General features: G+C 40.6%; 1 protein-coding gene across 1 annotated transcript in view; it reads left to right on the top strand.

Annotated features, from left to right (window-relative positions):
- Positions 1-25576, top strand: part of CDRT1 (CMT1A duplicated region transcript 1) — a 45269-nt gene that overhangs the window by 5468 nt on the left and 14225 nt on the right. Inside the window, exons 6-10 of the mRNA XM_036269527.1 lie at positions 2283-2392; positions 4185-4385; positions 16730-16851; positions 20406-20554; positions 21512-21654. Of these exons, the coding sequence (XP_036125420.1) occupies positions 2283-2392; positions 4185-4385; positions 16730-16851; positions 20406-20554; positions 21512-21654 (725 nt within the window). The remainder of the gene's footprint in view (positions 1-2282; positions 2393-4184; positions 4386-16729; positions 16852-20405; positions 20555-21511; positions 21655-25576) is intronic.

Below are 25576 nucleotides of genomic sequence, written 5' to 3'. Positions count from 1 at the left end.
GTGTGAACAGGAAGGACAGTGCGATTGTGATGGATCCGAAGGCCCACTTCCCATCTGAAGGGGCTGCTACTCAACTGCAGTCACTATCGCCATGGGAGGTTGTGGAGCTCAGCCTCTCAGACCACCTGAGCTTTCGAGAGAAGTTAGAAATCTGAATCACCATGTGACACCCTTTGCTTTTCTTAAAGGCTGGCAACTGATTAAAAGCATTTAAAAAAAGATATGGGCCAAGGAAAACACATTTGTTTACCTCATTTGACCTGAAATTTGTTTAAGTCTTCGGATTGGTCCATTTACTGATTTTATAGATAAAGAAGCTGAAGCACAGACAGTTTCCTGGCTAGGACAGTTCCTAGCCAGCGGAGCGACAGAGATGCACAAAAGTTTAACTTTGACCTGCTCTTTCCATGCCTCTTGCTCTAAGTATAATGATACTAACACTCTTCCTTAGGTGATATAGCTGTAATCTCCCGACTAAGAGAGAATTACCCCGACAGTGTTTAACAGTTTAGAAATGTATAATTTAAGAAGAGAGAGAGAAACAGGTAAAGCAGTATGGAGACCAGAACAGAAATGTGAAGTAGAAAGACAAAGCGGTAACGGGGTCTGCTAGGAAAAGGTGGAGGTGAGTGCTTCTCGGGGTGCTGATTGCAATGGGTACTGAGCTCAAACAGTGTGCCAGGCACGCTGCCAAGGGCTTGGTATAAATTGTGTACTTAATCTTCACCAAAGGTCAGTTAGATAAGTTTATGGATGTGGGAACAAAGGCCATGATATTAGAAAACTTACCCAAGTTCTCACAGCTTGTCAGTGGCAGAGCTGGAATTTGAACTCGGGTCTCGTTCATCCCAATGACTCTACCATGTAGATTTGAGGCTCTCAAAAATTCAATTGATGAGCAAGAGCCAAGGAATTCCAACCTGGGCTATGAGAGGCCAGGGAAGCTTCATTTAATTCAAGGTAAAATATCAGAGCTGCTTGGACTCTGGAGGTGAGACAGTCTGATAGATTCTCCTAGGGAGAGACTTCTAGGTGGATATCACTACTTGGTTAGAGATTACGAAGGAGAGTGTCCTGGCCAGTTTCGCTCAGCGGTTAGAGCATCGACCTGTGGTCTAGAGAGACCCGGGTTCGGTTCCCGCTAAGGGCACATTCCTCGGTTGCAGTTTGTCCCCGGCCCTGGTTGGGTCGTGTGGGTGGCAGCCACTTGATATGTCCCTTTCATGTCGATGATTCTCTCTCTCTCCCTCCCACTCTATCTGAACAAAAAATGGAAAAAATGTCCTCGGGTGAGGATGAAAAAAAAAAAAAAGGAGAGTGAGCTAAGGAAAGCGGGTATCCTGAGGAAAAGTCTACAAGCATATGGAGATGGCTAAGGTTTGGAAGGAGACTCAGGAAGGGATGTCCCCAGGAGGACTCCCAGATGCAAACAAGACGGTTTGGTCTTCTTTGCTTTCATGATAAACTCACCTTGTTTTTTGGTTTCCTGGTAGCGTGGTTATTATTTTCTGCTATTGAAGGGTGAAGATTTTGGCTGGGCAGAGGAGTGGAAGTAGGAGTTTACACCAGAATTTAGCATGCCTGGCATGCAATAGCTACTTAGAAAGTATGTGATTAAGGGAGGGAGGGAGAAAGGGAGGGAGAGAAGAGGAGGGAAGAAAGGAAAGAAGGAATGAAAAGGGAAGGCAAGCACCTTTGTTCAGATTGAATATATTAGTTTCTCCTCCCTGAGGCTCAGATACCTCATCTGTAAAATGCTGGGAATACTTTGCGGGGCGAATGATGTACTTTGTGAAGCAGTTGTAAGGAGAATCTGCGATGGCAGATGTATGAGAACTTTGAAGTGCAGGTGCATAGAGCGTGCAGCAGTAATTTCACACATGGCTTGGGTTCCTACAAACATTCCTTGTACAGCCAGGTATCTGCAATATAAAAGTGAAACTCCACTTCCGTGAAGCGGCTGGTCAAAGGGCACCAGTGACATTATTTGTGAGCATACCCTTTGTGAGCTCATTATTGGAAAAGTTGTGCATCAACAACCTTGAAAGTTTATGGAATCAGAACACATATGAGGTGGAAGAAGAATTAGGACCCCAGACTCAATGTTTTCTAACTCACAGATTACTTTTCTGCCTGCTCATTTGCCCCTTCCCATCACCACATACCAACAGCCACAGCCCAAAGAGGAAGAATCCACTGGCCCTGTGTCCTTGCCAGGGGAGACTAGGGGATACGTGGGTAAAGTTGTTGCTGCAGTTTGACTCCAAGTGTTTTCTTGTTAGAATGATTACAACCTGTGGTCGGCATACCAGAACCAGGACACGCTACAGATCCAGATGGAGGAGAGAAATGTTTTCTGTGGATCTTACAACATCCATATTCTCTCGGACACGTAGGTACTCGGGTCTGAATCTAGGTCTTCAGAGACCCTTGAATTACCCACACTGGCATCTCAGGATCCCCATGATCGTTGTTCACTTGGAAAGGCAATCATTCCTCACCTCATGCTCTAGCTCTAAACTAACATGAGAATAGGTGTTTGATTTTTGCACCATTATCAGCAGTGTATGAGGGACACTTTCCCCTTACAAATTTTGGGTATACTAACCAATAAACTTATGCACAATTTACCAACATAAAATCTTACTTTTTTTGAAATATCTTTATTGTTTCATTCTAATTTTAAAAGTAATATATGCTTAGTGGAGGAAAAAATCCACCAAATGCCAGAAAATATATAGAGAAAAGCAAAAATCTATAATTTTGTCATCTAGGGATAACCTCCATTAATACTGGTGTCTATTCTAGAATTTCTTTTGCATGCATATATATTTTTAAATAGAAATGAGGTTATGCTATACATATTTCTGTAACCCACTCCAGCAAAATACTGTGGAGCTTTCCATGTTAAATATGAAAATAGTATTTATGATAATTGCATAGTATAACATCATTTGGACATGCCAGAAGAAGACCATTTAATAATCAACTTTCTGCCTAGGACTTCACTCTTTATTCATAAGGTTTTGTGAAGGCCATCTACATTTATTTTTGGCTGTGAATCATACTAAAAAATTGCATCTTGGCCAGTCCTTAAGGGGAAGACAGAGCAGATAGGGGAAAAGCAAAGTTGAGTTTTTGTGAGTAGTATGGTCATAAGTACTCTTTTATAAAAAAATTTTTCTTTATTAATTTTTTTTTTTTTTTTAGAGAGAGAGATAGAAACATCAATGAAAGAGAACATCAATTGGCTGCCTCTTGCATGACCCCCACTGGAGATTGGGCCCACAACCTGGGCATGTGCCTGACCGGGAATCAAACCAGCAACTTTTCGGTGGTGCATGGGTCGATGCTCAACCACTGATCCACACCTGCTGGGCATGGTCATAAGTAATCTTTAGAAAAAATGATAACTGGTTGACCTCAAGATATGACAAATGCAATGAGGACAAAATTGCTCCTCAGATCTAGAGTGACCATGCATTCCTTTTTACTGAAACAATCCCACTTTACTCTGTGATCCTGGAGTAATTAATAATAATGTCCCCTTTCATAATAAAATATGTTTGGACAATAAATTATTCGGTCATCCTGCTCATATTTTATCTATATGCTAATAATTTTATGGCCGAAAAATTAATTCTCACCCTGTTTTATTGTACTACAAGCTCATTGAGGGCAAAGTTCATGTCTTACTAATCTTTGTATTTCCCCCAGTTCCTATTAGCATAGGACTTTGAACCTAAAAATATGAAAGAAAGAAAGTGGTATATGCAGTGGGCATAGGGCTTCCCAACTGTGTCCCTTTGAGGTTTTCCATGTAAAAAGTTTTCTGTGGTCAAATAAGTTTGGGAAATGCTGACTATTCTTCCATTTTCTGCCTTGTGGATTTATCATACATTAATTAGCAGATATACTGTTTTTAATTAATTAATTTATTTATTTCCTCTTTAAGTTTTAAATCTATCAAAAATATGTGGTTTTTTTTTTTTTTTTTTTTTCTTATGGTATGAGGTAGCAATCTATCAGGGCCCGTGAATCCTAGGCCTTGCTCTCTGCTACTTTTCTTGTTGGAAGGACTTGAGTTTTCCACTACACATGCAGGTGAAAGCCACTGTGCTGAGTGAGTTCCAAGCATAACGCTAACTCTCTTTCATGGATCATCCTTTTCCCTGGCAACTCAGGTGGGACAGAAACAGAGTCATCCATTATTCTGGGGGAGATTTTGTAGCAGTGTCATCCAATCGGAAGATCCACCTTCTGGACATCTTACAAGTAAAGGAGATACCCATCGAGTTCCGAGGCCACGCTGGGAGTGTCCGCACCCTCTTGTTGTGTGAGGAGGAAAATTTTCTCCTGAGTGGGAGTTACGACCTGAGTATCAGGTGAGTGGTCCAAGGAACCTCGAATTCCTCACCGGCCCAGGGCCTAAAGTCAGCTTGTGTAAGAAGCATGCATACTTTTTCCTTTCTGTATTTATTGTAAAGTTATCCTAAATAATATTAACTGAATCCAGAATAATCCGTGACATTTTGCTCTTTTGGCAAAGTGACAACCAATAATTTGTATATTGTTTAAACTTTGAATGAGATAGACTTAAAACAATGATCAGATCTATTTTTTAGTTGAAGAATGTGAATCAGAAAGTATCTTTTTTTTAAGCATTCTTAGGTGAAGGCATAATTTATATTTCTTTTTATAGATTCCTTCAGGGGAAAGTGGTATTTTATGGGTATGAAGTATGATTTGGAAGCAAAATAGTGTTTGAAATGGACATATACAATTATTTTTAAAGAATATAATAAACATGCATGTATCATTACTCAGGCCAAAAAATAAAACAATTTTATTCTCCAAATGCCACTATGTGCTTTATTGTTTCTTTCTTCCTCCCAACCAGAGGTAATATTATTCTAAATTTTATATTAATTATTATCTTGTCTTTTTATAGATTTCTTTATAGTTTTCTACCTATTGATATATATCCAAATATATTTATTACTTTTGTCCGTTTCTGAACTTAACATAAATGAAACTGTTTTAAAAATTCATCTGTATTTGATTTCTTGCACTGAACTATGATTTTGAGATTCATTCATATGATGTAGCTAGCAGTAATTAATTTATTTTTACTGAGATATAGTATTTTATTGGATGAATATATCTTAACTCATTTATTCTTTTTTTTTTGTCCTCACCTGAGGACATTTTTCCACTTTTGTTCAGATAGAGTGGAAGGGAGAGAGTGGAAGAAAGAGTAACATCCATGCAAAAGGGACACATCCAGTGGCTGCCTTCCGCATGACTAGACCAGAGTCGGAGACAAATCGCAATCTAAGTACATGCTCTTGACCGGAATTGAACCCGAAACTCACTGGTCTGTGGGCCAACGCTCTAACCACTGAGCAAAACCGGCCAGGACAATTCTTTTGTTTGTGGATATCGGCAATGTTTCTAGATTTTTAAATTCTTTCATGTAGTACTGCCATATGTGTTCCTGGATTTGTCTCCTGGTGCCTGTGTATATGACATTTTAGAAAAAAAAAATTTATTGAGATATAATTGACATATAACATTTTAGTTTTAAGTGTACAGCATAATAATTTGATATATGTATGTACTGCAAAATGATTACCGCAATGAATTCAGTTATATCCATCACTACACAGTTGCACTTTCTTGTGTGTGTGTGTGTGTGAGATGAGAACTTTTAAGATCTCGCCCTGGCCAGTTTGGCTCAGCGGTTAGAGCGTCGGCCTGCAGTCCGGAGAGACCTGGGTTCGGTTCCCGCTAAGGGCACGTACTTCGGTTGCAGTTTGTCCCCGGCCCTGGTTGGTCGTGCGGGTGGCAGCCACTCGATGTGTCCCTTTCACGTCGATGTTTCTCTCTCTCTCTCTCTCTTCCTCTCTCTCCCTCCCACTCTATCTGTACAAAAGATGGAAAAATGTCCTCGGGTGAGGATTTAAAAAAAAAAAAAAAAAGATCTCTTAGTAACTTTCAAATCTATGACACAGTATTGTAAACTGTAGTGCATATTTTTTTTTATTACTGACAGTATGACAGATGTCTTTCATTTCTCCCACTTTGCCCACCTTCATTCAGTCCTCACCCTATCCAAGGCCTTTCCTATTGTCTGTGTCCAAGGGCTATGTATATATGTATATAGGTTCTTCGGTTGCTCTCTTCCAGTACATGGCCTTCCACTCTGACCTGTCAGTCTGTTCCCTACTTCCATGTCTCTGGATCGATTTTGTTCGTCAGCTTATTTTGTTCATTATATTCCACAAATAAGTGAGATCATGTGATACTTATCTTTCTCTGGCTAGCTTGTTTTGCTTAGCATAATACTCTCCAGGTCTGTCCATGTTGTCTCAAAGGGTAAGAGATCTTTCTTTCTCACAGCTGCATAGTACTCCATTGTGTATATGTACCACAGCTTTTTTATCCACTCATCTATTGATGGGCACTTGGGTTCTTTCCAGATCTTAGCGATTGTAAATAGTGCTGCTATGAACATAGGGGTACATACATTCTTTCCAATTGGTGTTTCAGGCTTCTTAGGATATATTCCTAGAAGTGGGATCACTGGGTCAAATGGAAGTTCAATTTTTAATTTTAAACAGGATGTAGAAAACACCATTCTGTTTTCCATAGTGGCTGCACCAGTCTGCATCCCCACCAGCAGTGTGCTAGAGTCCCCTTTTCTCTACATTCTTGCCAGTACTTGTTGTTTGATGATTTGTTGATGGCAGTCATTCTGGCAGGTATAAGGTGATACCTCATAGTCATTTTAATTTGCATCTCTCTGATGATTAGTGATGTTGATCATTTTTTCATATGTCTCTTGGCCATTTGTATGTCCTGTTTGGAGAGGTGTCCATTTAGGTCCCTCCCCATTTTAAAATTCAGTTCTTTGTCTTGCTTTTGTTGAGTTGTATGAGTACTCCGTATATTTTGGAAATTAAACCCTTATGTGATGTATCATGGGCAATTATGCTCTCCCACAGAGTGGGTTCCCTTTCCATTTTGATGGTTATTTCTTTTGCTGTGCAGAAGCTTTTTAGTTTGATGTAGTCCCATGTGTTCATTTTTTGTTTGTTTCTGTTGCCTTAGGCATTGTATCAGTGAAAATTCTGCTGCGTGTAATGTCTGAAATTTTGTTGCCTATGTTTTCTTCTAGGATTTTTATGGATTCATCAGTCGCATTTAAGTCTTTTATCCATTTTGAGTTTATTCTTGTGTGTGTTGTAAGTTGATGGTCTAGTTTCATGTTTTTGCATGTAGCTGTCCAATTTTCCCAACACCATTTATGTTATTTATTTATTTATTTTTGTGGTACGTTCCCCTAGCGGGAACCAAACCCAGGACTCTCTGGTCCACAGGCCGACACTCAACCGCTGAGCCAAACTGGCCAGGGCGCCAACACCATTTATTAAAGAGGTTGTCTTTACTCCATTTATGCTCTTGCCCCATTTGTCAAATACTAATTGAGCATAATAATTTGGGTCAATTTCTGGGTTCGCTTTTTTGTTCCATTGATCTATCTGCCTGTTCTCGTGCCAGTGTCAGGCTGTTTTAATTACAATGGCTTTGTAGTATAACCTGATATCCAGTATAGTGCTCCCTCCTACTTTGAGATATAATTGACATATAACATTTTAGTTTTAAGTGTACAGCATAATAATTTGATATATGTATGTACTGAAAAATGATTACCTCAATGAATTCAGTTATAGCCATCACTACACAGTTGCACTTTCTTCTTCTTTTTCAAGATTGCTGTGGCTATTTCGGTATAACAACTCATTTTTGTTTCCATATAAACTTTTGGAGTATTTGTTCTAGTTTTGTGAAATATGTCACTGGATGGGGATTGCAATGAATATATAGATAGCTTTGGGTAGTATGGACATTTTAATGATCTTAATTTTTCCAATCCATGAACAAGGTATATGCTTCCACTTTTTTATGCCTTCCTCTCTCTCTCTCTCTCTCTCTCTCTCTCTCTCTTCTCTCTCTCTCTGTCTTTTTTTTCAGTGACCTGTAGTTTTCTATGAATAGGTCCTTTATTTCTTTGGTTAAGTTTATTCCTAGGTATCTTAAATTTTTTTGCCGTGATGGTAAATGGGATTGCTTTTTTAGTTTCTCTTTCAGTGAGTTTGTTGTTGGTGTACAAGAATGCTGTCAATTTCTTTACATTAATTTTGTATCGTGCTACTTTGCCAAATTCATTTATTAGCTTTAGTAGATTTTTGACTGAGTCTTTCGGGTTTTCTATGTACAGTATCAGGTCATCTGCAAATAATGACAGTTTCACTCTTCCTTTCCAATTTGGATTCCTTTTATGTTTTCTTCATGTCTAATAGCTGTGGCTAAGACCTCCAGTACTATGTTAAATAAGAGTGGTGAGAGTGAGCATCCTGTTCTTAAGGAAAATGTTTTTAGTTTTTTCCCATTGAATATAATGTTGGCTGTAGGTTTTTCATATATTGCCTTTATTATGTCAAGATATGATCCCTCTGTTCACACATTGCTGAGCGTTTTTATCAGAAATGGGTGCTGGATTTTATCATATGCTTTTTCAGCATCTATTGATATGATCATATAATTTTTCTTTCATTTTTTTTAAATGAAAACATTTATTGATTTGCAGATATTGTACAATCCTTGCGTCCCTGGGATGAATCCCACTTGGTCATGATGAATAATTTTTTTTGGTGTATCGCTGGATCCAATTGCTAATATTTTGTTAAGAATTTTGGCATCTGTGTTCATCAGAGATATTGGCCTGTAGTTTTCTTTCTTTGTAGTGTCTATATCTGGTTTTGGAATTAGAATTATGTTGGCCTCATAAAATGGGTTTGGAAGTCTTCTGTCTTCTTGGATTTTTTTGGAATAGTTTGAGAAGAATGGATGTTAGATCTTCTTTGAATGTTTGGTAAAACTCCCCCATGAAATCCGGGCCTGGGTTTTTGTTTGCTGGGAGTTTCTTGATTACATTTTTAATTTCCATAGTTGTTATTGGTCTATTCAAGTTTTATATCTCTTTCCAGTTCAGTTTTGGGTGCCTGTGTGTTTCTATAAATTTGTCCAGTTCACCGACATTGTCCAATTTGTTGGTGTATAATTGTTCATAGTATGTTTTAATGATCATTTGTATTTCTGTGGTGTCAGTTGTTACTTCTTCTCTTTTGTCCAGCTGATCTAGTTCATCATTTAAAGACTCTATGTCCTTGTCAATTTTTTGTCTAGAAGATTTATCTAGTGGTTTCAGTGGGGTGTTAAAGTCACCCACTATGATTGTGTTGCTACTGATCTCTTCTTTGAAGTCCTCCAGAAGTTTTAAAATATATTTTGTTGCTCCTGTGTTTGGTGCATATATGTTTACCAGGGTTATATCCTCTTGTTGGATTGTTCCTTTTACTATTATGTAGTGACCTTCTTTGTCTCTTATTATGGCCCTCATTTTGAAGTCTATCTTATCATATACGAGTATTGCTACAACAGCTTTTTTTCCACTTCCATTTGCCTGGAAAATTTTTTTCCATTCCTTCATTTTCATCCTGTGTGAGTCTTTTGTTTGAGGTGGGTCTCTTGTAGACAGTATATATATGGGTCATGTTTTCTTATCCAATTAGTTACCCTATGTCTTTTGATTGGGGCATTTAAGCCATTTACATTTAAGGTTATTATTGATACAGGCTTATTGGTTGCGATTTTTATTTTATGCCCGTGTTCTCTCTATATATATTTCTTCTTTTTCTTATAGCAGTCCCTTTAACATTTCTTGCAGTGCAGGTTTGATGGTGGTAAATTCCTTTAGCTTTTTTTTTTTTTTTTTTCTGTGAATCTCTTTATTTCTCCTTCAATTTTGAATGATAGCCTTGCTGGATAGAGCAGCCTTGGATTCAGACCCTTGCCTTGCATTACTGTGTACACTTCATGCCACTCTCTTCTGGCCTGCAATGTTTCTATTAAGAAATCAGCTGACAGTCTAATGGGAGCTTCCTTGTTGGTAATTTTCTGTCTCTCTCTTGCTTCCTTTAAGATTCTTTTTTTTTTTTTGTCATTAATGTTTGCCATTTTTATTATCAGGTGTCTATCTGTGGGTCTTTTGGGGTTCATCTTTCTTGTGCTTCCTGGACTTGTGTGACTTTTTCCTTTGCCAAATTAGGGAAGTTTTCTGCCATTATTTCTTCAAACAGGTTCTCTATTCCTTTCTCTGATTCTTCTCCTTCTGGTAACCCTATGATATGAATGTTGTTATGTTTTGTATCGTCCCAAAGCTCCCTTAAACTCTTACCTGTTTTTAAATTTTTTTCCCCATTTGCTACTCTATTTGGGTGTTTTTTTCTACCTTGTCTTCTAACTCACTGATTCAGTCTTCAGCTTCTTCTGATCTACTATTGAATCCTTCTAAGGTATTTTTCATATCAGCTATGTCATTCTTTATTTCCTCTTGATTTTTCTACATAGCTTCTACCTCCTTTTTTAAGCTGGTGTAGTTCCCACTGTGCTCTTTATAATTCTCATTAAGATGCTTGTAGTTCTCACTGAATTGTTTGAGCACCTTAAATCATTGCTTTAAATTCTTTATCTGACAGATTGCTTTCTTCCATTTCATGTAGTTCTTTTTCTGGTGATCCCTCTTTTTCTTTCATTAGGATGTTGTTTCTTTGTCTTCCCATTTTAGCTATCTGGTAGTTCTAGATGCAGTGAGGGATATTGGGATGTGTAGGCAGGTCAATGTGTATCAAATAAGGCTGCTGTGCCTCCCAGACTATTCTGGTGTATGGCGCCTCTTGCCTGCTGTGGGTCCTGGAGAACTGACTACTGGCAGCTGGTATTGGTCTGTCCTGGTAGGCACTGCTGCTGGAGCCATGGGCCCCAGCAGTACTGCGGGCAACTGGATAGCGCAGGCCCCACTGAAGCCGTGGGCCCCATTGGACTCTAGGGTCCTGCTGCTGGTGGTTGGGGTGTGCTGCTGCTTGATGGGGCTCCGCTCCTGCTCAGGCTCTGCTGATGCCGTTGGGGATGGGTCTCAGCTGCCAGTCTGTGCTGCTGCTGCCTAGGGATGGAAGTCTGCTCCCAAGCCTCTGTTTCCGGGAGTGTGTCTTGGCTCTGATCAGGCTGCTGCTGTGGGGGATGGTGCTTGGCTCCCAGCCACTTGTGGCTTCCACAGCAGGCACCTTGACAGTGCCGCTACTGTGCACTGGTCTGTGTTGACACAGCGCGTTCCACTGGTCCGATGATGCGAGTTGCGCTGGTGGGCTTAGGTTGTTGGGCCCTAGCCGCTCCCGCTGCCTCCTCCTAGAAAAGACCAGGGAACTTCCAAAATGGCAGGGCCTCCCAGCTCTGCAGGGATAAGCGCTCTGATGAGCCACTTACCACAGTAGCCGGCTGCTCCCTGTCCACAGCACAGGAACCATCTGCCCCACATTTCTGCACTGCTCGAAGTTGCTCGTCCACAGTGACATCCACTCACACTCTCACACTCACTCACACTCACCCTCGCTCTGGTCCTGCCTGCCACTATTGTTTTGGACTTCAGTAAATCTTTCTTTTTTTAAAAAATAATTTTTTAAAATTACTGTTGACATGTAATATTAGTTTCAGGCATTCAAACCAATAATTTGACATTTATATAACTTACAAAAGGATCACCCTGATAAATCTAGTACCCATCTGACTCCATACACAGTTATTAAAATATTATTGACTATATTCTTATGCTTTATTTCACATCCCCATGACTATTTTGTAACTACCAATATGTGGTTCTTTTTTTTTTCAATCCTCATCCAAGGGTATTTTTACATTTATCTTCAGATAGAGTGAGAGGGAGAGAGAGAAACATCAATGCAAAAGAGACACATTGATTTGTTGCCTCCCATATGACCCCAACCAGGGCTAGGAATTGAACCTGCAACTTCTGTTCAGCTGGTTACATGCCCTTGACCAGGAATTGAAACTGCAACCGTTTAGTCTGCAGGGTGACACTCTAACTCCTAAGCCAAACTGGCCAGGACCCCTGTAATATATTCTTGTTTTTGTTTTTTTTTATCCTTACGTGAGGACATTTTTTTTCCATTTTTTGTTCAGATAGAGTGGGAGGGAGAGAGAAGAAGAGAGAGAAACATCGATGTGAAAGGAACACATCGAGTGGCTGCCACCTGCATGACCAACCAGGGCTGGGGACAAACCTCAGTCGACGTACGCACCCTTAGCGGGAACTGAACCTGGGTCTTTCTGGACCGCAGGCCGATGCTCTAATCACTGAGCAAAACCGGCAAGGGCCTGTAATATATTCTTCATTTTAGTTATTGTATTCTTCATTTCTGACTGGTTATTTTTTATGTTTTCTATTTCCATTTTTATTTTTTCTATTTCTTTATTGAAATTCTCACTAAGTTCATCTACTCTTCCCCTTCTTTCTTTGAGTATCCTTGTATCCAGTAGTTTGAACTCTGCATCAAGTACATTGTGTGACTCCATTTTGTTTAGTTCTTATTCTGGAGTTTTGTCCTATTCTTTAATTTAGGACATGTATATCGTTTTCTCACTTTGGCTGCCTCCCTGTGTTTGTTTCTATGTATTAGGTAGACTTGCTATGTCTCCCTGTCTTGGTAGAGAGGCCTTATGTAGTAGGTATCCTGTAGGGCCCAGTGGCACCATCTGCTTGGTCACCTGAGCTGGGTGCTGCTCCAGGTGTGCCCTCCATGTGGGTTGTGTGCCCCTTCCTGTTGTAATTGAGTCTTGATTGCTATTAGCACCTAAACTAAGGAATTAACCCCCCGCCCACTCAACTGCCAGGACTGGCCATGACTATGGAGAATCTGCTGTGCAGGGGCCAACCCCTTGAAGCAAGACTCTATTCAGCAGTGAGTACTCCCCTTGAGTGTATTCCCTGTAGAAGTAGTTGGTTGATGCTTATGTGTGCTCTGGAGTCGACCTCCAGGTTCACTGGATTTGAGGCCTCCTGGGAGGTGCTGGCCAAGGTCAACTGATGGCTGTGCCCTGTCCAGGACCACTCCACATGAGCGACAATGTGATGTGAATATGGCTGCTACTGGTGCTGTTCTTGGAGGTGCTTAGGAGAGGAAAAGCTGAGAACCAAGGCCAGCTACTGCTACCGCCAGGCCTGGGGCCACTTAGCAAGGGACACCGAGTTCAGATGCTTCTTGTTTGAGAGATTTTAGGAAAGTCCACAGAATAAGCTAAGATGGGACATTTGTATGGAAAAACCCTGGAAATGGGTTGGGTGGGTCTACAAGATGGGTGTTGCAGGGTTTTAAGGAATCACCAGGGCAGGGTGAGCACTGTCTGCCAGTTTGAAGGAGACTCAGATATGGTGCCACTTGCCAGCTTTGTGGGGTGAAGGCTTAGCAAAGGAACAATGGCCTCTGCCAGTACTTATGTCTGGGAGAGAGCTGCCCCTCCAGCCCTCACCCTGATGGTAGACAATTCAGTTCCTTCCTGAATGGCCCTGGACCCTTTTGGCCCTCCTGCCCCAGTGTTGGAGCTCAGAGCATGTGAAACCAAGAAAGTTTGTGCACAGGCCCTTTAAGAAGAACTCCTGGGACTCTAGAAGCCCTCCATCTCATTCAGCCATGATCCCTACTGGGTTTTACAGACAGAAGTTATGGGGACCTGTCGTTTGGTCACTGGAATCTTGGGCTGGGGGGCCTGGTGTGGGGTGGGACCCCTGGCTTCTCCTGCAGAGACTATCATATGTGGGTTTAGTATCAGTCTGGATATAGCTTCTTCTTTATATTCTCATAGGACTTCTGTTCAGCTGGATTTCAGGCCATTGTAAATGGTGGTTGTTCTGTACTTTAGTTGTAATTTTGATGTGCTTATGGAAGGATGGAAGTACCACATTTACTTACTCCACTATCTTGACCAGAAGATGCTTTATAGTGAGTCTTGAAGTTGTATAGTGTCAGCTCTCCAACTTTGTTTCTTTCTTTTGATATTGTGTTGGGTATACTGGGTCTTATGCCTCTCCATATACATTTTAAAATAAGTTCATTTGTATCCACTAAATAGTTTGCTGGGATTGTGATTGGGTCCATCCAGCCTTTCTATAATTATTGGGAATAATTCTTTCCCAATAATTATACTAATCTTTTCTTGTATTTCTTAAATTTTTGTTTATCACTATGCATTTAGATAGTATTTTCATATTATATTTTTAAATATATAGCTTAGCTACCATATATATTTTTTGAGCTTTTAGAATAAGTTCATTGGCTTTAAAAAACCTAACTAGACCAAATTGGGGTTGCAGTGAATTTATAGAGTAATTTGTACAATACTTTCATTTCTTTGTTTTTAGAACTTTAATTTTTTAAAAAATCTTGTGGGAGACGGTTTGCATGGCATCCATTTTGCTAAAATCCGCTCTGCCATCTCCTGCCCCAAGGCAGGATACCTCTGTATACAATGTTTCTGCATTCCTTTCAGTAACCATTTACTCAGCCAGTTATGCTCTGTTTATCTTTTGTTCCACCGGGATATTTACATGATATTTACCTGAAATAGCTTAGGGGTGGTTACCACAAACATGGCTTGGCAACAAATGTTCTTGTTTTTCTGCTTCTTGCCCTATATATACTGTGGATCTCCCCAGAATAAACGAGACTTGATCAGAGCCCTGTCTTGTCTCCATTTCTAGTGTCTCTTGTCCCTCCTCATCCTCACTCCCCCTCTAGAGTCCTCGTTGCTCAACCTGCGGGCCGGGTCAAAATCTTTTGTATTTTTATTTAATACCTAAACATTTTATACTTTGTTATTATAAATGGTACTTTATTACTGGTATGGAAAAATGATATAGATTTTTCTAGTTTGGTTTTATATCCAGCAACCTGCTAATGTCTCTTATTTATTTTATTTTTTTATCCTCACATGAAGACATTTTTGCATTTATCCTCATATAGAGTGGGAGGGAGAGAGAGAGGAAGAGAGAGAGAGAGAGAAACATCGACGTGAGAGAGACACATCAAGTGGTTGCCACCCACACGACCCCAATTGGGGCCGGGGACAAATTACAACCGAGGTACATGCCCTTAGCGGGAACTGAACCCAGGACTTTCTGGTCCGTGGGCTGATGCTCTAACCACTGAGCAAAACTGGCCAGGGATAATGTCTCTTATTTATTCTAAAAGTAGGTGTGTTGATTTGGTTTATCTATTTAGATGATCTTATCAACTGGAAACAATGACAATATGTTATCTTCTTTCCCAATAACTATACTAATCTTTTCTTGTGCTTTCATTCTAACTTGCCAAGGCCTTCCAGTTAAGCAGTAGCAGTGAGAGCAGGCATCTGTACCTTGTTCTCCTTTTTGAAGGGAGTACATCTGTAGTTTCTATATTAAGCATCATACTTGCTGTTATGAGTTTGGTTTATAAGTTTACTAAATCAAGGAATGTTCTTCTATTCCTATTACTCTACAAGTGTTTATCAAATACATTTTCTGAATAAATTTAGAAAACAACCTGGACACATGGCCAGCCATGTTGCTGGAAACAGAAATTCAAAACATGCTTTTTCAGACTCCTGGGACATTGTTAAGCATGCTGTGGGTGCACAGTAGGCTCTGACAAACAGGCAAGGCCACAGGACATTTGGGAATATTAGAAGAAAAAGCTTAACATATTCAAATAATGTGTTATTATTAATTATTATGTATTATTAATCATTCGTTATGTGCCAAATCTAATAATAACTGTATGAGGCAAATACATTATCATTCCCAGTTTACAGATGAGAACACAGGTATAGAGTGGTTCAATAACTTATCCAAGTTCACACAGCTAGTAAGTTATGGACCTGAGATGGGACCTCATGCATCCTGGCTTCAGAGTCTACTATCTAAATATTTCACTTTGCCCTGTCACAGAATCAATCTGGCTGAAGTGGAAATCTGTAATAATGATAGTTATGGGACCTCAGGCAAGTCTGTTTGTTAAAAAAGTGTGACTCATACATGTTTCCATATGTCTCTTAGATAAGCTTCAGAAATGTACATAAAATACTTTGGATCTGAGTGGCTGTAATAAATTGTTCTGTTCTTGTTTAAAGATCAGCTCTACCACTGAATCAGTGCCGCAAATTCTAGACCTGGTGACCGGGTCATTCCAGGGACCCTCCCATTTAATACCAACTAACATTTATTGAGCTTTTTCTACATGTTGGTCACTGTTCTAATGTTACATCCCTTAATGCAGGGTTTCTCATCTTCAGCACTATTGACATTTAGGGCTGGAAAATTCTTTCTGTGGTGACAGTTCTGTACATTGTAGGATGCTTAATAGCATCCTTGAACTCTACACAACAGATACCAGTAATACCCCATCCCCATTTGTGACAATCAGAGCTGTCTTCAGACATTGTCATATGTTCCCTGAGGGTGGAAATCACTTTGGGTTGACAACACTGCATTTGTGTTTTAATTCATAAACATCCTACGTGGTCACTACTAATATTATCATTTCTATTTTGTCACTCAGGAAATGAAGCTTACACAGAAATTAAGTTACTTTCACAAAGTTATACCTAATAGATGTTACAACTGAGATTCAATTCCAGGCCTTTGAGCCTAATCAGGAAATTTTCCGCTTTCCAACTACTTCTTGACCCACAGAAATTTTATACACTATGATCCCTTGAGCCCTAAGAAAATCTCAAAACCATTTTTTTTTTTTTTTTTGCCTAATTACTGCAGATACTGGGATCTGAAAAGTGGTAATTGCATACGAATCTTCAATGGCCACCAAGGGACAGTCACTTGCATGGATGTATATAAGAACATGCTTGTATCTGGAGCAAAAGATTGCCAGGTCAAAGGTGAGAAAGAAATGCTCTAAACTTTCTGGGAAGTTTCCCCAAATCCACGGGTTGCCAAAATACATATTTTGCTTATTTCCATGTAAAGTCATTTATTCTTTCATGCATCCATCCACCCATCTATATATTGATCTATTTCTTTGACAACTATTGGGTGAATACACACAATACGCTGGACACAGTGCTAGGTGTTAAGGTAATAAATGAGTATGATATGGCTCTATCAATATGGCTTTTTATTTCTTCAACCGGCTCATCATCTCCTAATGAAAATAGATATATAAATATTATAATGGGTGTTATGATAAATATGTGAATAACAACAACTGCCATTTATTGAGTACTGACTTTTTGACTGTGGTAGGTGCTATACGTATATTATCTTCTTTAACCCTCATAAGAAGACTATGAGGTGGATACAGATGAGGAATGCAAACTCAGAGAGAAAAACAATTTGCCCTAAATTAAAGCTGCTAAGTGGTAGAGTGTCTGACTCTAAAGCACACCCTCCTAACCAACATGCAGAGTTTTAGGGAACCACAGAAGTAAGAGCAAGAGGGAGAGCAGGGCAGACAGGATGCTATTTGAGTGTGGTCCTGCAGATGAGTAGTTCTGCAGGCAGAGGGAGAGTGGAGGACATTCCAAGCAGAAGGAACAGCACAGGCAAATTCACAGAAGGTCGAAGAAAACGGAGTATTCAGGGAATTTCCTCTTGCTTGGTATGGCTGGGTGTAGTGTGGAAGATAAGGCTGCTAAATTTGTTTGTGGCCAGATTATCAAGGTCCTTCTGCATCATGGTAGGAAACTAAACTTTATCCTAAAGAACATGGGAAGCTATAAATGCATCTTAAGCTGAGGATCGACATGATGAAATGTGGTTTTGAGAAAGATAACTCTAGTGATAGTGTTGGAAGAAGGACCTGAAGAGTGGTGACTGCGGAGACAGGGGACAAAGTAAGACACTACTCGGTCTAGGGAACTGTGGTGTTTTTATACCATAAAATAACAGGCAAGTGTGAAGAAACTCAGATGGATGCACGTTTACATTCAATGGCATAGGCTCACTGAAGGGAGATTTCTCAAGGGAGAATTGGCAGGACTTTACCACCATTTGGATATGAAAAGTGAGAAAGATAGAAGGGGAAATGATGAGGCCAGACTTTTAAATGCAGGCCACTGGGGATATGGAAGTAGAAGTGCCATTAATGTAAATAAGACTACAGGGGAATAGTGGGTGGAGTGAGGAACGGAGGAGGGGGTGATGGCTTCAGTTTTTGGACATTTTGAATGTGGCAGGCAGAATAATGACCAACCAAAGATATTCCTGTCTTAATCCCTGGAACCTATGACTATGTTACCTTGCAGGACAAAAGGGACTTTGTGGATGTGCTTCAATGAAGGGCTTTAAAATGGAGAAAGTATCCTGGGTTTTCAATGAGGGCCTATGGGGGATCACATGGATCCTTATAAACGAACTTTTCTGTCTGTGATCCAAAGGAGATGTGACTATGGAAGAACGTTCAGAGAGATGCAGCGTTTCTGGCTTGAAGATGAAGGAAAGGGGCCATAATCAAGGAGTGTGGGTGACCCCTATATGGTGGAAAAGGCAAGGAAGTGGATCCCCTCCCCCAGAGTCTCCATAAAGGAACACAGCACTGTTGACACCTTAATCTTAGACTTTTGAGGTCACATCGAATTTCTGTAAAATAATAATGTCATGTTGCTTTTAGCATCTAAACTTGTGGGAATTTGTTACAGCAGCAATAGAAAGCTAATAAACTGACTGTGGGATTCCTGAGGATCTCCAGGTGAGAATTGAAGTAGGAAGATGCAGGTGTGACTATACCAGTCTGGAGCTCCAGGTATGCCGATTTGGTGGTTATCAACTGTGAGAAAAGATGGAAGCCCCAGGTATGGGTGAGATTTCCCCTGCAAATCCGGAGGAAAGAATCTAGAGGAGAGAAGCAAGGGACCAAGGATGTTAGGGGTAGATGGAGAAAAAGATATGGAAAAGGGAGAACAGAATGGTTTTGCATAAGCAAACCCTCAGACCTGCTTAAGATACTCCCGACCTCTTTGCCCTTCTGGACCTGAATGAAAGTCTCGTTGCCACGATCGCTTTGAGGAGAAGAGCAGAAAGGGTGAAAGGGTGAGGGTCTGAAGATGGAAGGGCAGACAAGGCCCCAAGCTTGAGTCTTGTGGGACCACAGGCAGGGCTAGAACTAGGGCAAGGGGAGTTAGACCCTCACCCCAGGTGTAAAACTTAAGCAGGCACCAAAAAAACCCTCCAAAACCTCAGGAATCAAGATACACATTTTAATGCAGTATTTAAAAAGTCAAAATTAATGCACATCATGAAAACAATATCAAAAGATCTCTCTTACCCTAACCCTGGCCCTGGCCACCAGCCTGCCTGCTTCTCCTGGGCTCTTCCTACCTGCCTGGGTTACCAAAATAGAGAAAAAAGAGACAATTGGAGACCTGAAAGGTAACTCTGCACTTTTAAAATTCTTTAAATCAGGGCCCTTTACCAATAAATATTTTAATTCATCTTTCAAATTTCACATATCTAATTTGATAAAGGGGTCAATATATATGTTTAAAAAAACATAGTTAAAGTTAATCTGGTATAAACATGATTAAGAGCATAGCTCCTGGTTCTAGAATCCCTGGGTTCAAATCCCAGCTTAATTTTCCAATCTGCGTGATCTTGAGCAGGTTGCCAAACCTCTCTGTGCCTCAGCTTCCTCATCTGTATAGTGGGGAATAATAGTAGTACTTGAGATATTACATGTCAAGCTCTTTGAATGATGCCTGGCTCATAATTACTGCTATATAAGTATCAGCTGCAGTTATTTTGTCTTAGGTTATACGTTCTGTTGCCTGGGAGGTACTTTGGGGGTTGATGAAGCTGACTTTAATGTTCTCATCCCTGAACTCATGGTACCCACTTTCAATTTTTGCCTTTAAGCTCTGTTCTCCCACTCACATTTACTTTCATATCCACCCAACTTATAGTACCCTACCAGGCTGTTACTCTAGTATCATCTATATAGAAGCAGCATCAAACCTGCCCTCAGCTGTGATAATCTCTCAATTAGTAAAATCCAAGTCAGATTCAGGAATATTTAAAAATGTAAATGAAAAGAGACAGCTTTCTTTTCTCTGGGAACGGAAAGTGTGGATCAAGAGAATAGCATCTGGGAAGAATAACACGCCGTGATTTTCCTGACATCTCTACAGCAAGCATTTTCCAGGCTGGAGGAGTCTCATTGGAGATGAGCTGTCCAGCACTTGGACCCCAAGGCTAAGTTCCTGAGTTAGAGCTGAGGTCTAAGCATTGCTGGCTCTCCCAGCGGTCCATGATCAGGGAGCTCTGTGTTGCAGGTACATGGAGCTGTTGGTGAGCCTGCAGGGGTGCTGGGCCAGACTAAGGCCTTCTGGGGTCTGACTCGATGAGCTCCACCAGTCTTAACTTCCGTGATGGGATGTGGAACTCCACTGTAACCTGCCTTCATTCCTCCTTCCCCCCCCTTCTCTGTCCTCCCTTTCAGAGTGGGATATAGAGACAGGGAAGTGCCTAAAGACGTTCAAACACAAAGACCCCATTTTGGCCACCAGGATCAACGACACCTACATTGTGAGCAGCTGTGAGCGAGGGACAGTCAAAGTGTGGCACATTGTCATGGCTCAGCTGGTGAAGGTGAGGGCAGTGAGCTGTGGAGGGAATGGGGTACCTGTGGTGATGGATTGGAGGAGACGGATGGTCTCCCCCCCATGTAGCTCCCTAGACCACCCTGGAACAATGAAATTACAGTCACCAAAAGGGCAATCCTAAAGAGCTGAAAGGGAAGGTCTCCCAAAAGTGGGCCCTTGCATGTTGGTGGGGGGCCAGGGCCCATGTGACCCATGTTGTCATGAGGGTGGTAGCGGAAGCTGCATGCTGACTCAACATTATATATGGGCTCAGGATATTTTTACAGCAGTAGAGATAAAGTACCTTTTCTTTTTCCAGAGTATTCTACCCCGATTCTGGCATGGAAAAGGGAATGAATAAAGTCACAGTGGGTTTTCTTCTTACTCTCTGATGAGAACATTGGCTGTATGGAAAGGGATTGAATGTTCAAATACACAAAACGTTCTTGCTGGATTTGAAGCCCCTGGCCCTTGTGGGTGGTGGTGAGAGATCATTTACGCCAGGAGCACAGGAGCACAGTCAGAAGCTGCTGGCCCGGCTGGTAGAGATTTTGACCACTGGTCTTTTTGTCATTATGGTCTAGTCAGCGTTTGCAGGCACACGGATGCCCCAGTGCCCACTGGGTCCCAGTAAGGAGCTGGGGATGGGACCTCTGACCCTTCTCCTCTGGTACTTCAGGAATGTGGAGCCTGCCTCAGCCACAGACCCACCAGGAGCAAGGCCCCTCCCTGATGACATTCTCCCTTCCCTGGAGAGGGAGCTCTGGAGAGGGCGAGACACGGACTCTACCGGCCTCCTTAGTGCAAAAGTAAAGCCGGCTAGTTAAATTCCAAGTGAGGGGCAGTCATGGAAGGGTGGAAAGTAGCTCTGGAATTTATCGAAAGAAGCTCCTGGCTTTGGCCCTTGGTGGAGTCACAGTCTTAGCTGAAGATGGACTGAAAACAGAGGCAACTTCCCTTTCAGACTCTCAACGGCCACGAGGGAGCTGTGAAGTGCCTGTGCTTTGACGAGTGGCATCTCCTGTCGGGGAGCGCTGACGGCCTGGTCATGGCCTGGAGCATGGTGGGAAAGTATGAGCGATGCCTCATGGCCTACAAGCATCCCAAGTATGTGCCCAGGGGGAAAGGCTGTTCTGAAGAACGTGGTGCTCCCCTCTTTTCGGTCAGACTAGACCTGGATTCGGGGCAGCTTACTCCCTCCTGCTGTCTGCTGACCCTTTGTCCCCTCTGCTCCTGGACCATTTCCTTTTCTTCCCCCTTTGCTGTTACCCATCTCCCCGGCCACCCTCCGTTCGGCCGGTCTGTCGCCTGCCCTCCCTCGTTTCCCCCAGAAATAACAATACTAGACATGGATTTGGAGAAATGTTTGAAAAGGTATACTTAGGACACTCGTGATATACTTATCTACTAAATGCATGAATATTGGCAGAACTGTCCCCAATAATACCAATTCCAGTAAATTTAATTCTTGGAATTGGCTTTTACCCCAGGAAGCGTGTGTTCACAGACTCACTTCACTTATATGTGGAATCTAAAGAGCAGTATAAATAAACAAACAAACAGAAACAGACTCATGGAAACTGACAGCTACCAGGTGGGAGGAGGGAGCAGGCTGGGTACAAAGGGTAAAGGGGGTAAGAAGGACAGATTGGTGGTTACAGAATAGTCAGGGGGTGTAAAGTACAGCATAGGGAATATAGTCGGTAACATTGTAATAGCTGTAGATGGTGCCAGGTGAGTACTAGCCTTATTGGGAGATCACTTCTTAAATTATATAAATGTCTATCCACCATGCTGTACACCTGAAACTAATGAAACATAACATTAAATGTCAACTGTAATTGAAAAAACAAACAAACAAACAAAAAACTGAGGGCTTTAGGAAGGAGCTTTACCTAAAGTCTGTGGGCTAATTCTATTCCAGGACAGCAAATGGATTTCATTGTATAATTCCAATCCCGATTTAGTGGTGGTGGCTGCTTGGAGCCATTTGAGAAGTCTGAGGTCACAGCTGGGCTTGTCTAGAAAGGGTATTGTGGTCAGTTAATAGTTTTGTCGTGGCCATAGCTTACACAGGCTGCTCTGTGCCACTCCTGTGCTACATGAATAATTCTTCTTCCTCTGAGTGCAAAACAAACAATTCCAAAGAATGAAATACTATCCCAGTTGATTAAAACAATACATGCATCTTCCAGGAGCATATCTCAGGGGGTACCTATTTATTAAAATACAACCCTAAATTTCCTTACACCCTCAAAAAACTTGAGCAGACACACAGGCTTGGTGAGAGGTGGAAGGGGATCTGGGTATACATGTGTATGTTCTCTGTCTGTGGTGTGTGATGCACTATTGATGACTGGGTGCTGGGAAGGGCCTGTGTTCAGTGATGTATCCAACCCTTAGGTGACTGTCAGCAACTCTCTCAGCATGTCATTTGGATGATCAAACCTGGACCCCACAGAGAGAGTCAAACCTTATGACGTCATCTGAGAATTATAACTATATGTCTTTGAAACCTTCCAAGCACAATTCAGTAGGATTTAGTTTGAGTATTGGAAAATAATTTGTTCCCGGCAAACCCAGCAAGTTTGGTCACTATTCCACCAATCCACGAGCCTCCCACTCCGCCTCCCATCGAATGACAGCCCCAACATACCATTTACATTGGTTCTCCATCCCTTGCATAGTCAGTGAATCAACAGACAGCTGGAGGACACGGTCAATGCTCTTGTCTATAGGGCCAAGGGCCCTTATCCTGCTCATCTGTTGTAGTGCTATGTATATGTAAATACTCAATAAGTATTTCCTGATTTTTAACAAGGACTAATTTGACAGATCGTCTTTCTGAATAGTTGTTATAATGATTGAATTCATTTTTTTGAATGTGACAGAGGTGAAAAAACAGATGCAGTTGCTGTCTGTTCTCTCAATCCAACATTTTTCATCCAAAATTAAGATTAAGCATATAGTGTGGGAAACCATGAATGTGAGAAATAAAATTAGAGGATACAAAGTAGGGCTGACAGGAATGATGATCCCTAGAAAAGGTTTGTACTCTGTGGTATCTTAAAAAAAAAAAAAAAAAAAAAAGAAACACAAAACCTTTATTCTTTAATATCTTCTCCACAGCTCCACAGCTAGTATTATAATAATATATTTTTCAATTTTAAATTAAGATATAATTCACATAACATAAAAGTCATAGTGTACAATTCAATGATTTTTAGTATATTCATAATGTTATACAACCATCACCTCTATATAATTAGAGAACATTTCCATCAGTCAATAGTAATGTCCTCTGTTTCATTTCCTATTTTAGTTTTCCCTCTTATTTTCTTGGTCAGTCTAAGTAAATAATTGTCAATTGTCTAGCTATAGGTTTGTTCATCATTTCAAGGAACCAACTTTTGGTTTCACTGATTTTTCTCTATTGCTTTTCACTTCTCTAATTCACTGGTTTCTGCTCCAAGCCTTATCTCCTTCCGTCTCCTTGGTTTGAGTTTAGTGTGACCTTCTAGTTTTTTAAGGTGAAAGTTAGGTTATAGATCGGCATCTACTGCTATAAGTTTTCCTATGAGAAAAATTTCCATGTTTCCTTCTGTTACTCATTTCTAATTTAATTTGTTGTGGTTAGAGAACTTTGTATGATTTCAGTCTTTCAAAATTTATTGAGATGTGTTACGTGGACTAACATAAGGCCTATCCTAGAGAAAATTCTATGTGCTCTTGAGATGGATATGTACTCTCCTGGTATTTGGTGGAATGTTTTACACATGTCTGTTCAGTCTAGTTGGTTTCTAATGTTTTTCAGGTCTATTTCTTGGCCTAACTTCTGTCTAGTGGATCAAACCATTATTTCAAGTGTGGTATTGAAGTCTTCATCTATGATTATTGAGTTGTCTATTTCTCCCTTCAATTATGTGAGTTTTGCCTCATGTATTTTGGGGTACTGTAGTTAGGTAAATATGCATTTATAATTGTTATATCTTCTTGATGAATTCACCCTTTTGTCATTATATAATGTCCTTTTTGTCTCATTAACAATTTTGTCTTCAAGTCTACTTTGTGTGATATTAGTATAGCCATTCCACTTCTTTTTTTGGTATGGATTATCTTTTTCTATTCTTTTACTTTTAACCTTTGTGTGCTTTTCATTCTAAAGTGAGTCTCTTGTAGACAACATATAGTTGAATCATGTTGTTTTTAATGTTTTCTTCCAATTTCTGCCTTTTATTTAAAGAGATCTGTTTACATTGAATGTAAAAATAACTTATTTTGCCATTTGCTATCTGTTTTCTACAGTCCTCTGTATTTTTTTGTTCCTCAATTTTCTATTATGGTCTTTGGTCTTAAAAGGATATTTTCTAGTATGTTAATTCCTTTTTCTTTTTTTACTATCTATTTTGAGATACTGTCTTAGTAGTTGCCCTGGAGATTACATCTAACATCTTAATTTATAATAATCTAGTTCACATTAATAATAACCTAATTTCAATAGTATACAAAAAATTTGCTCCTCTCCTTTATACTCTTTTATTTTACTTTATTTTATTTTATTTAACTCATCTTTATTGTTGAATGTAGTACAAATGTTTCTCCCTTTCTTCCTCATTGACCCCCTCCTCCCCGTTCCTGCCCCCTCCTGCCTTCCACTGGTTATAGATATATGCATAGAAGTTCTCTGGTTTATCTCATCTCCCCCTCCCTCCCCCTTTCCCTTTGAGGTTCATCTTCTTCATTCCTTCATCATTTTCACCCATCCCCCAAGCCCCCACCCAACTGGCAAGCAACAAAAAGTTCTCTGTATCTATGAGTTTGTTTCTGTTCTGCTTGCTCATTATTATTAGAAATTATGTCTTTATGTCCTGTGTATCCATCAGCATAGACTTGTTATTATTGCTTTAAGCAGCTGCCTTTTAAATGAGATAGAAAAAAAGAGTTATAAAACAAAGCTACAGATGACAGTCAGGAAGATGGCAGCGGGCAGGACCAGAGGGAGGGTGAGTGTGTGAGAGTGTGAGTGGAC

The sequence above is a fragment of the Molossus molossus genome, unplaced genomic scaffold, assembly GCF_014108415.1.
Source record: "Molossus molossus isolate mMolMol1 unplaced genomic scaffold, mMolMol1.p scaffold_m16_p_19, whole genome shotgun sequence".
Taxonomy (NCBI): domain Eukaryota; kingdom Metazoa; phylum Chordata; class Mammalia; order Chiroptera; family Molossidae; genus Molossus; species Molossus molossus.
Note: the sequence above shows the minus strand (reverse complement) of the source record. Positions and strands in the feature narration are given on the sequence as shown.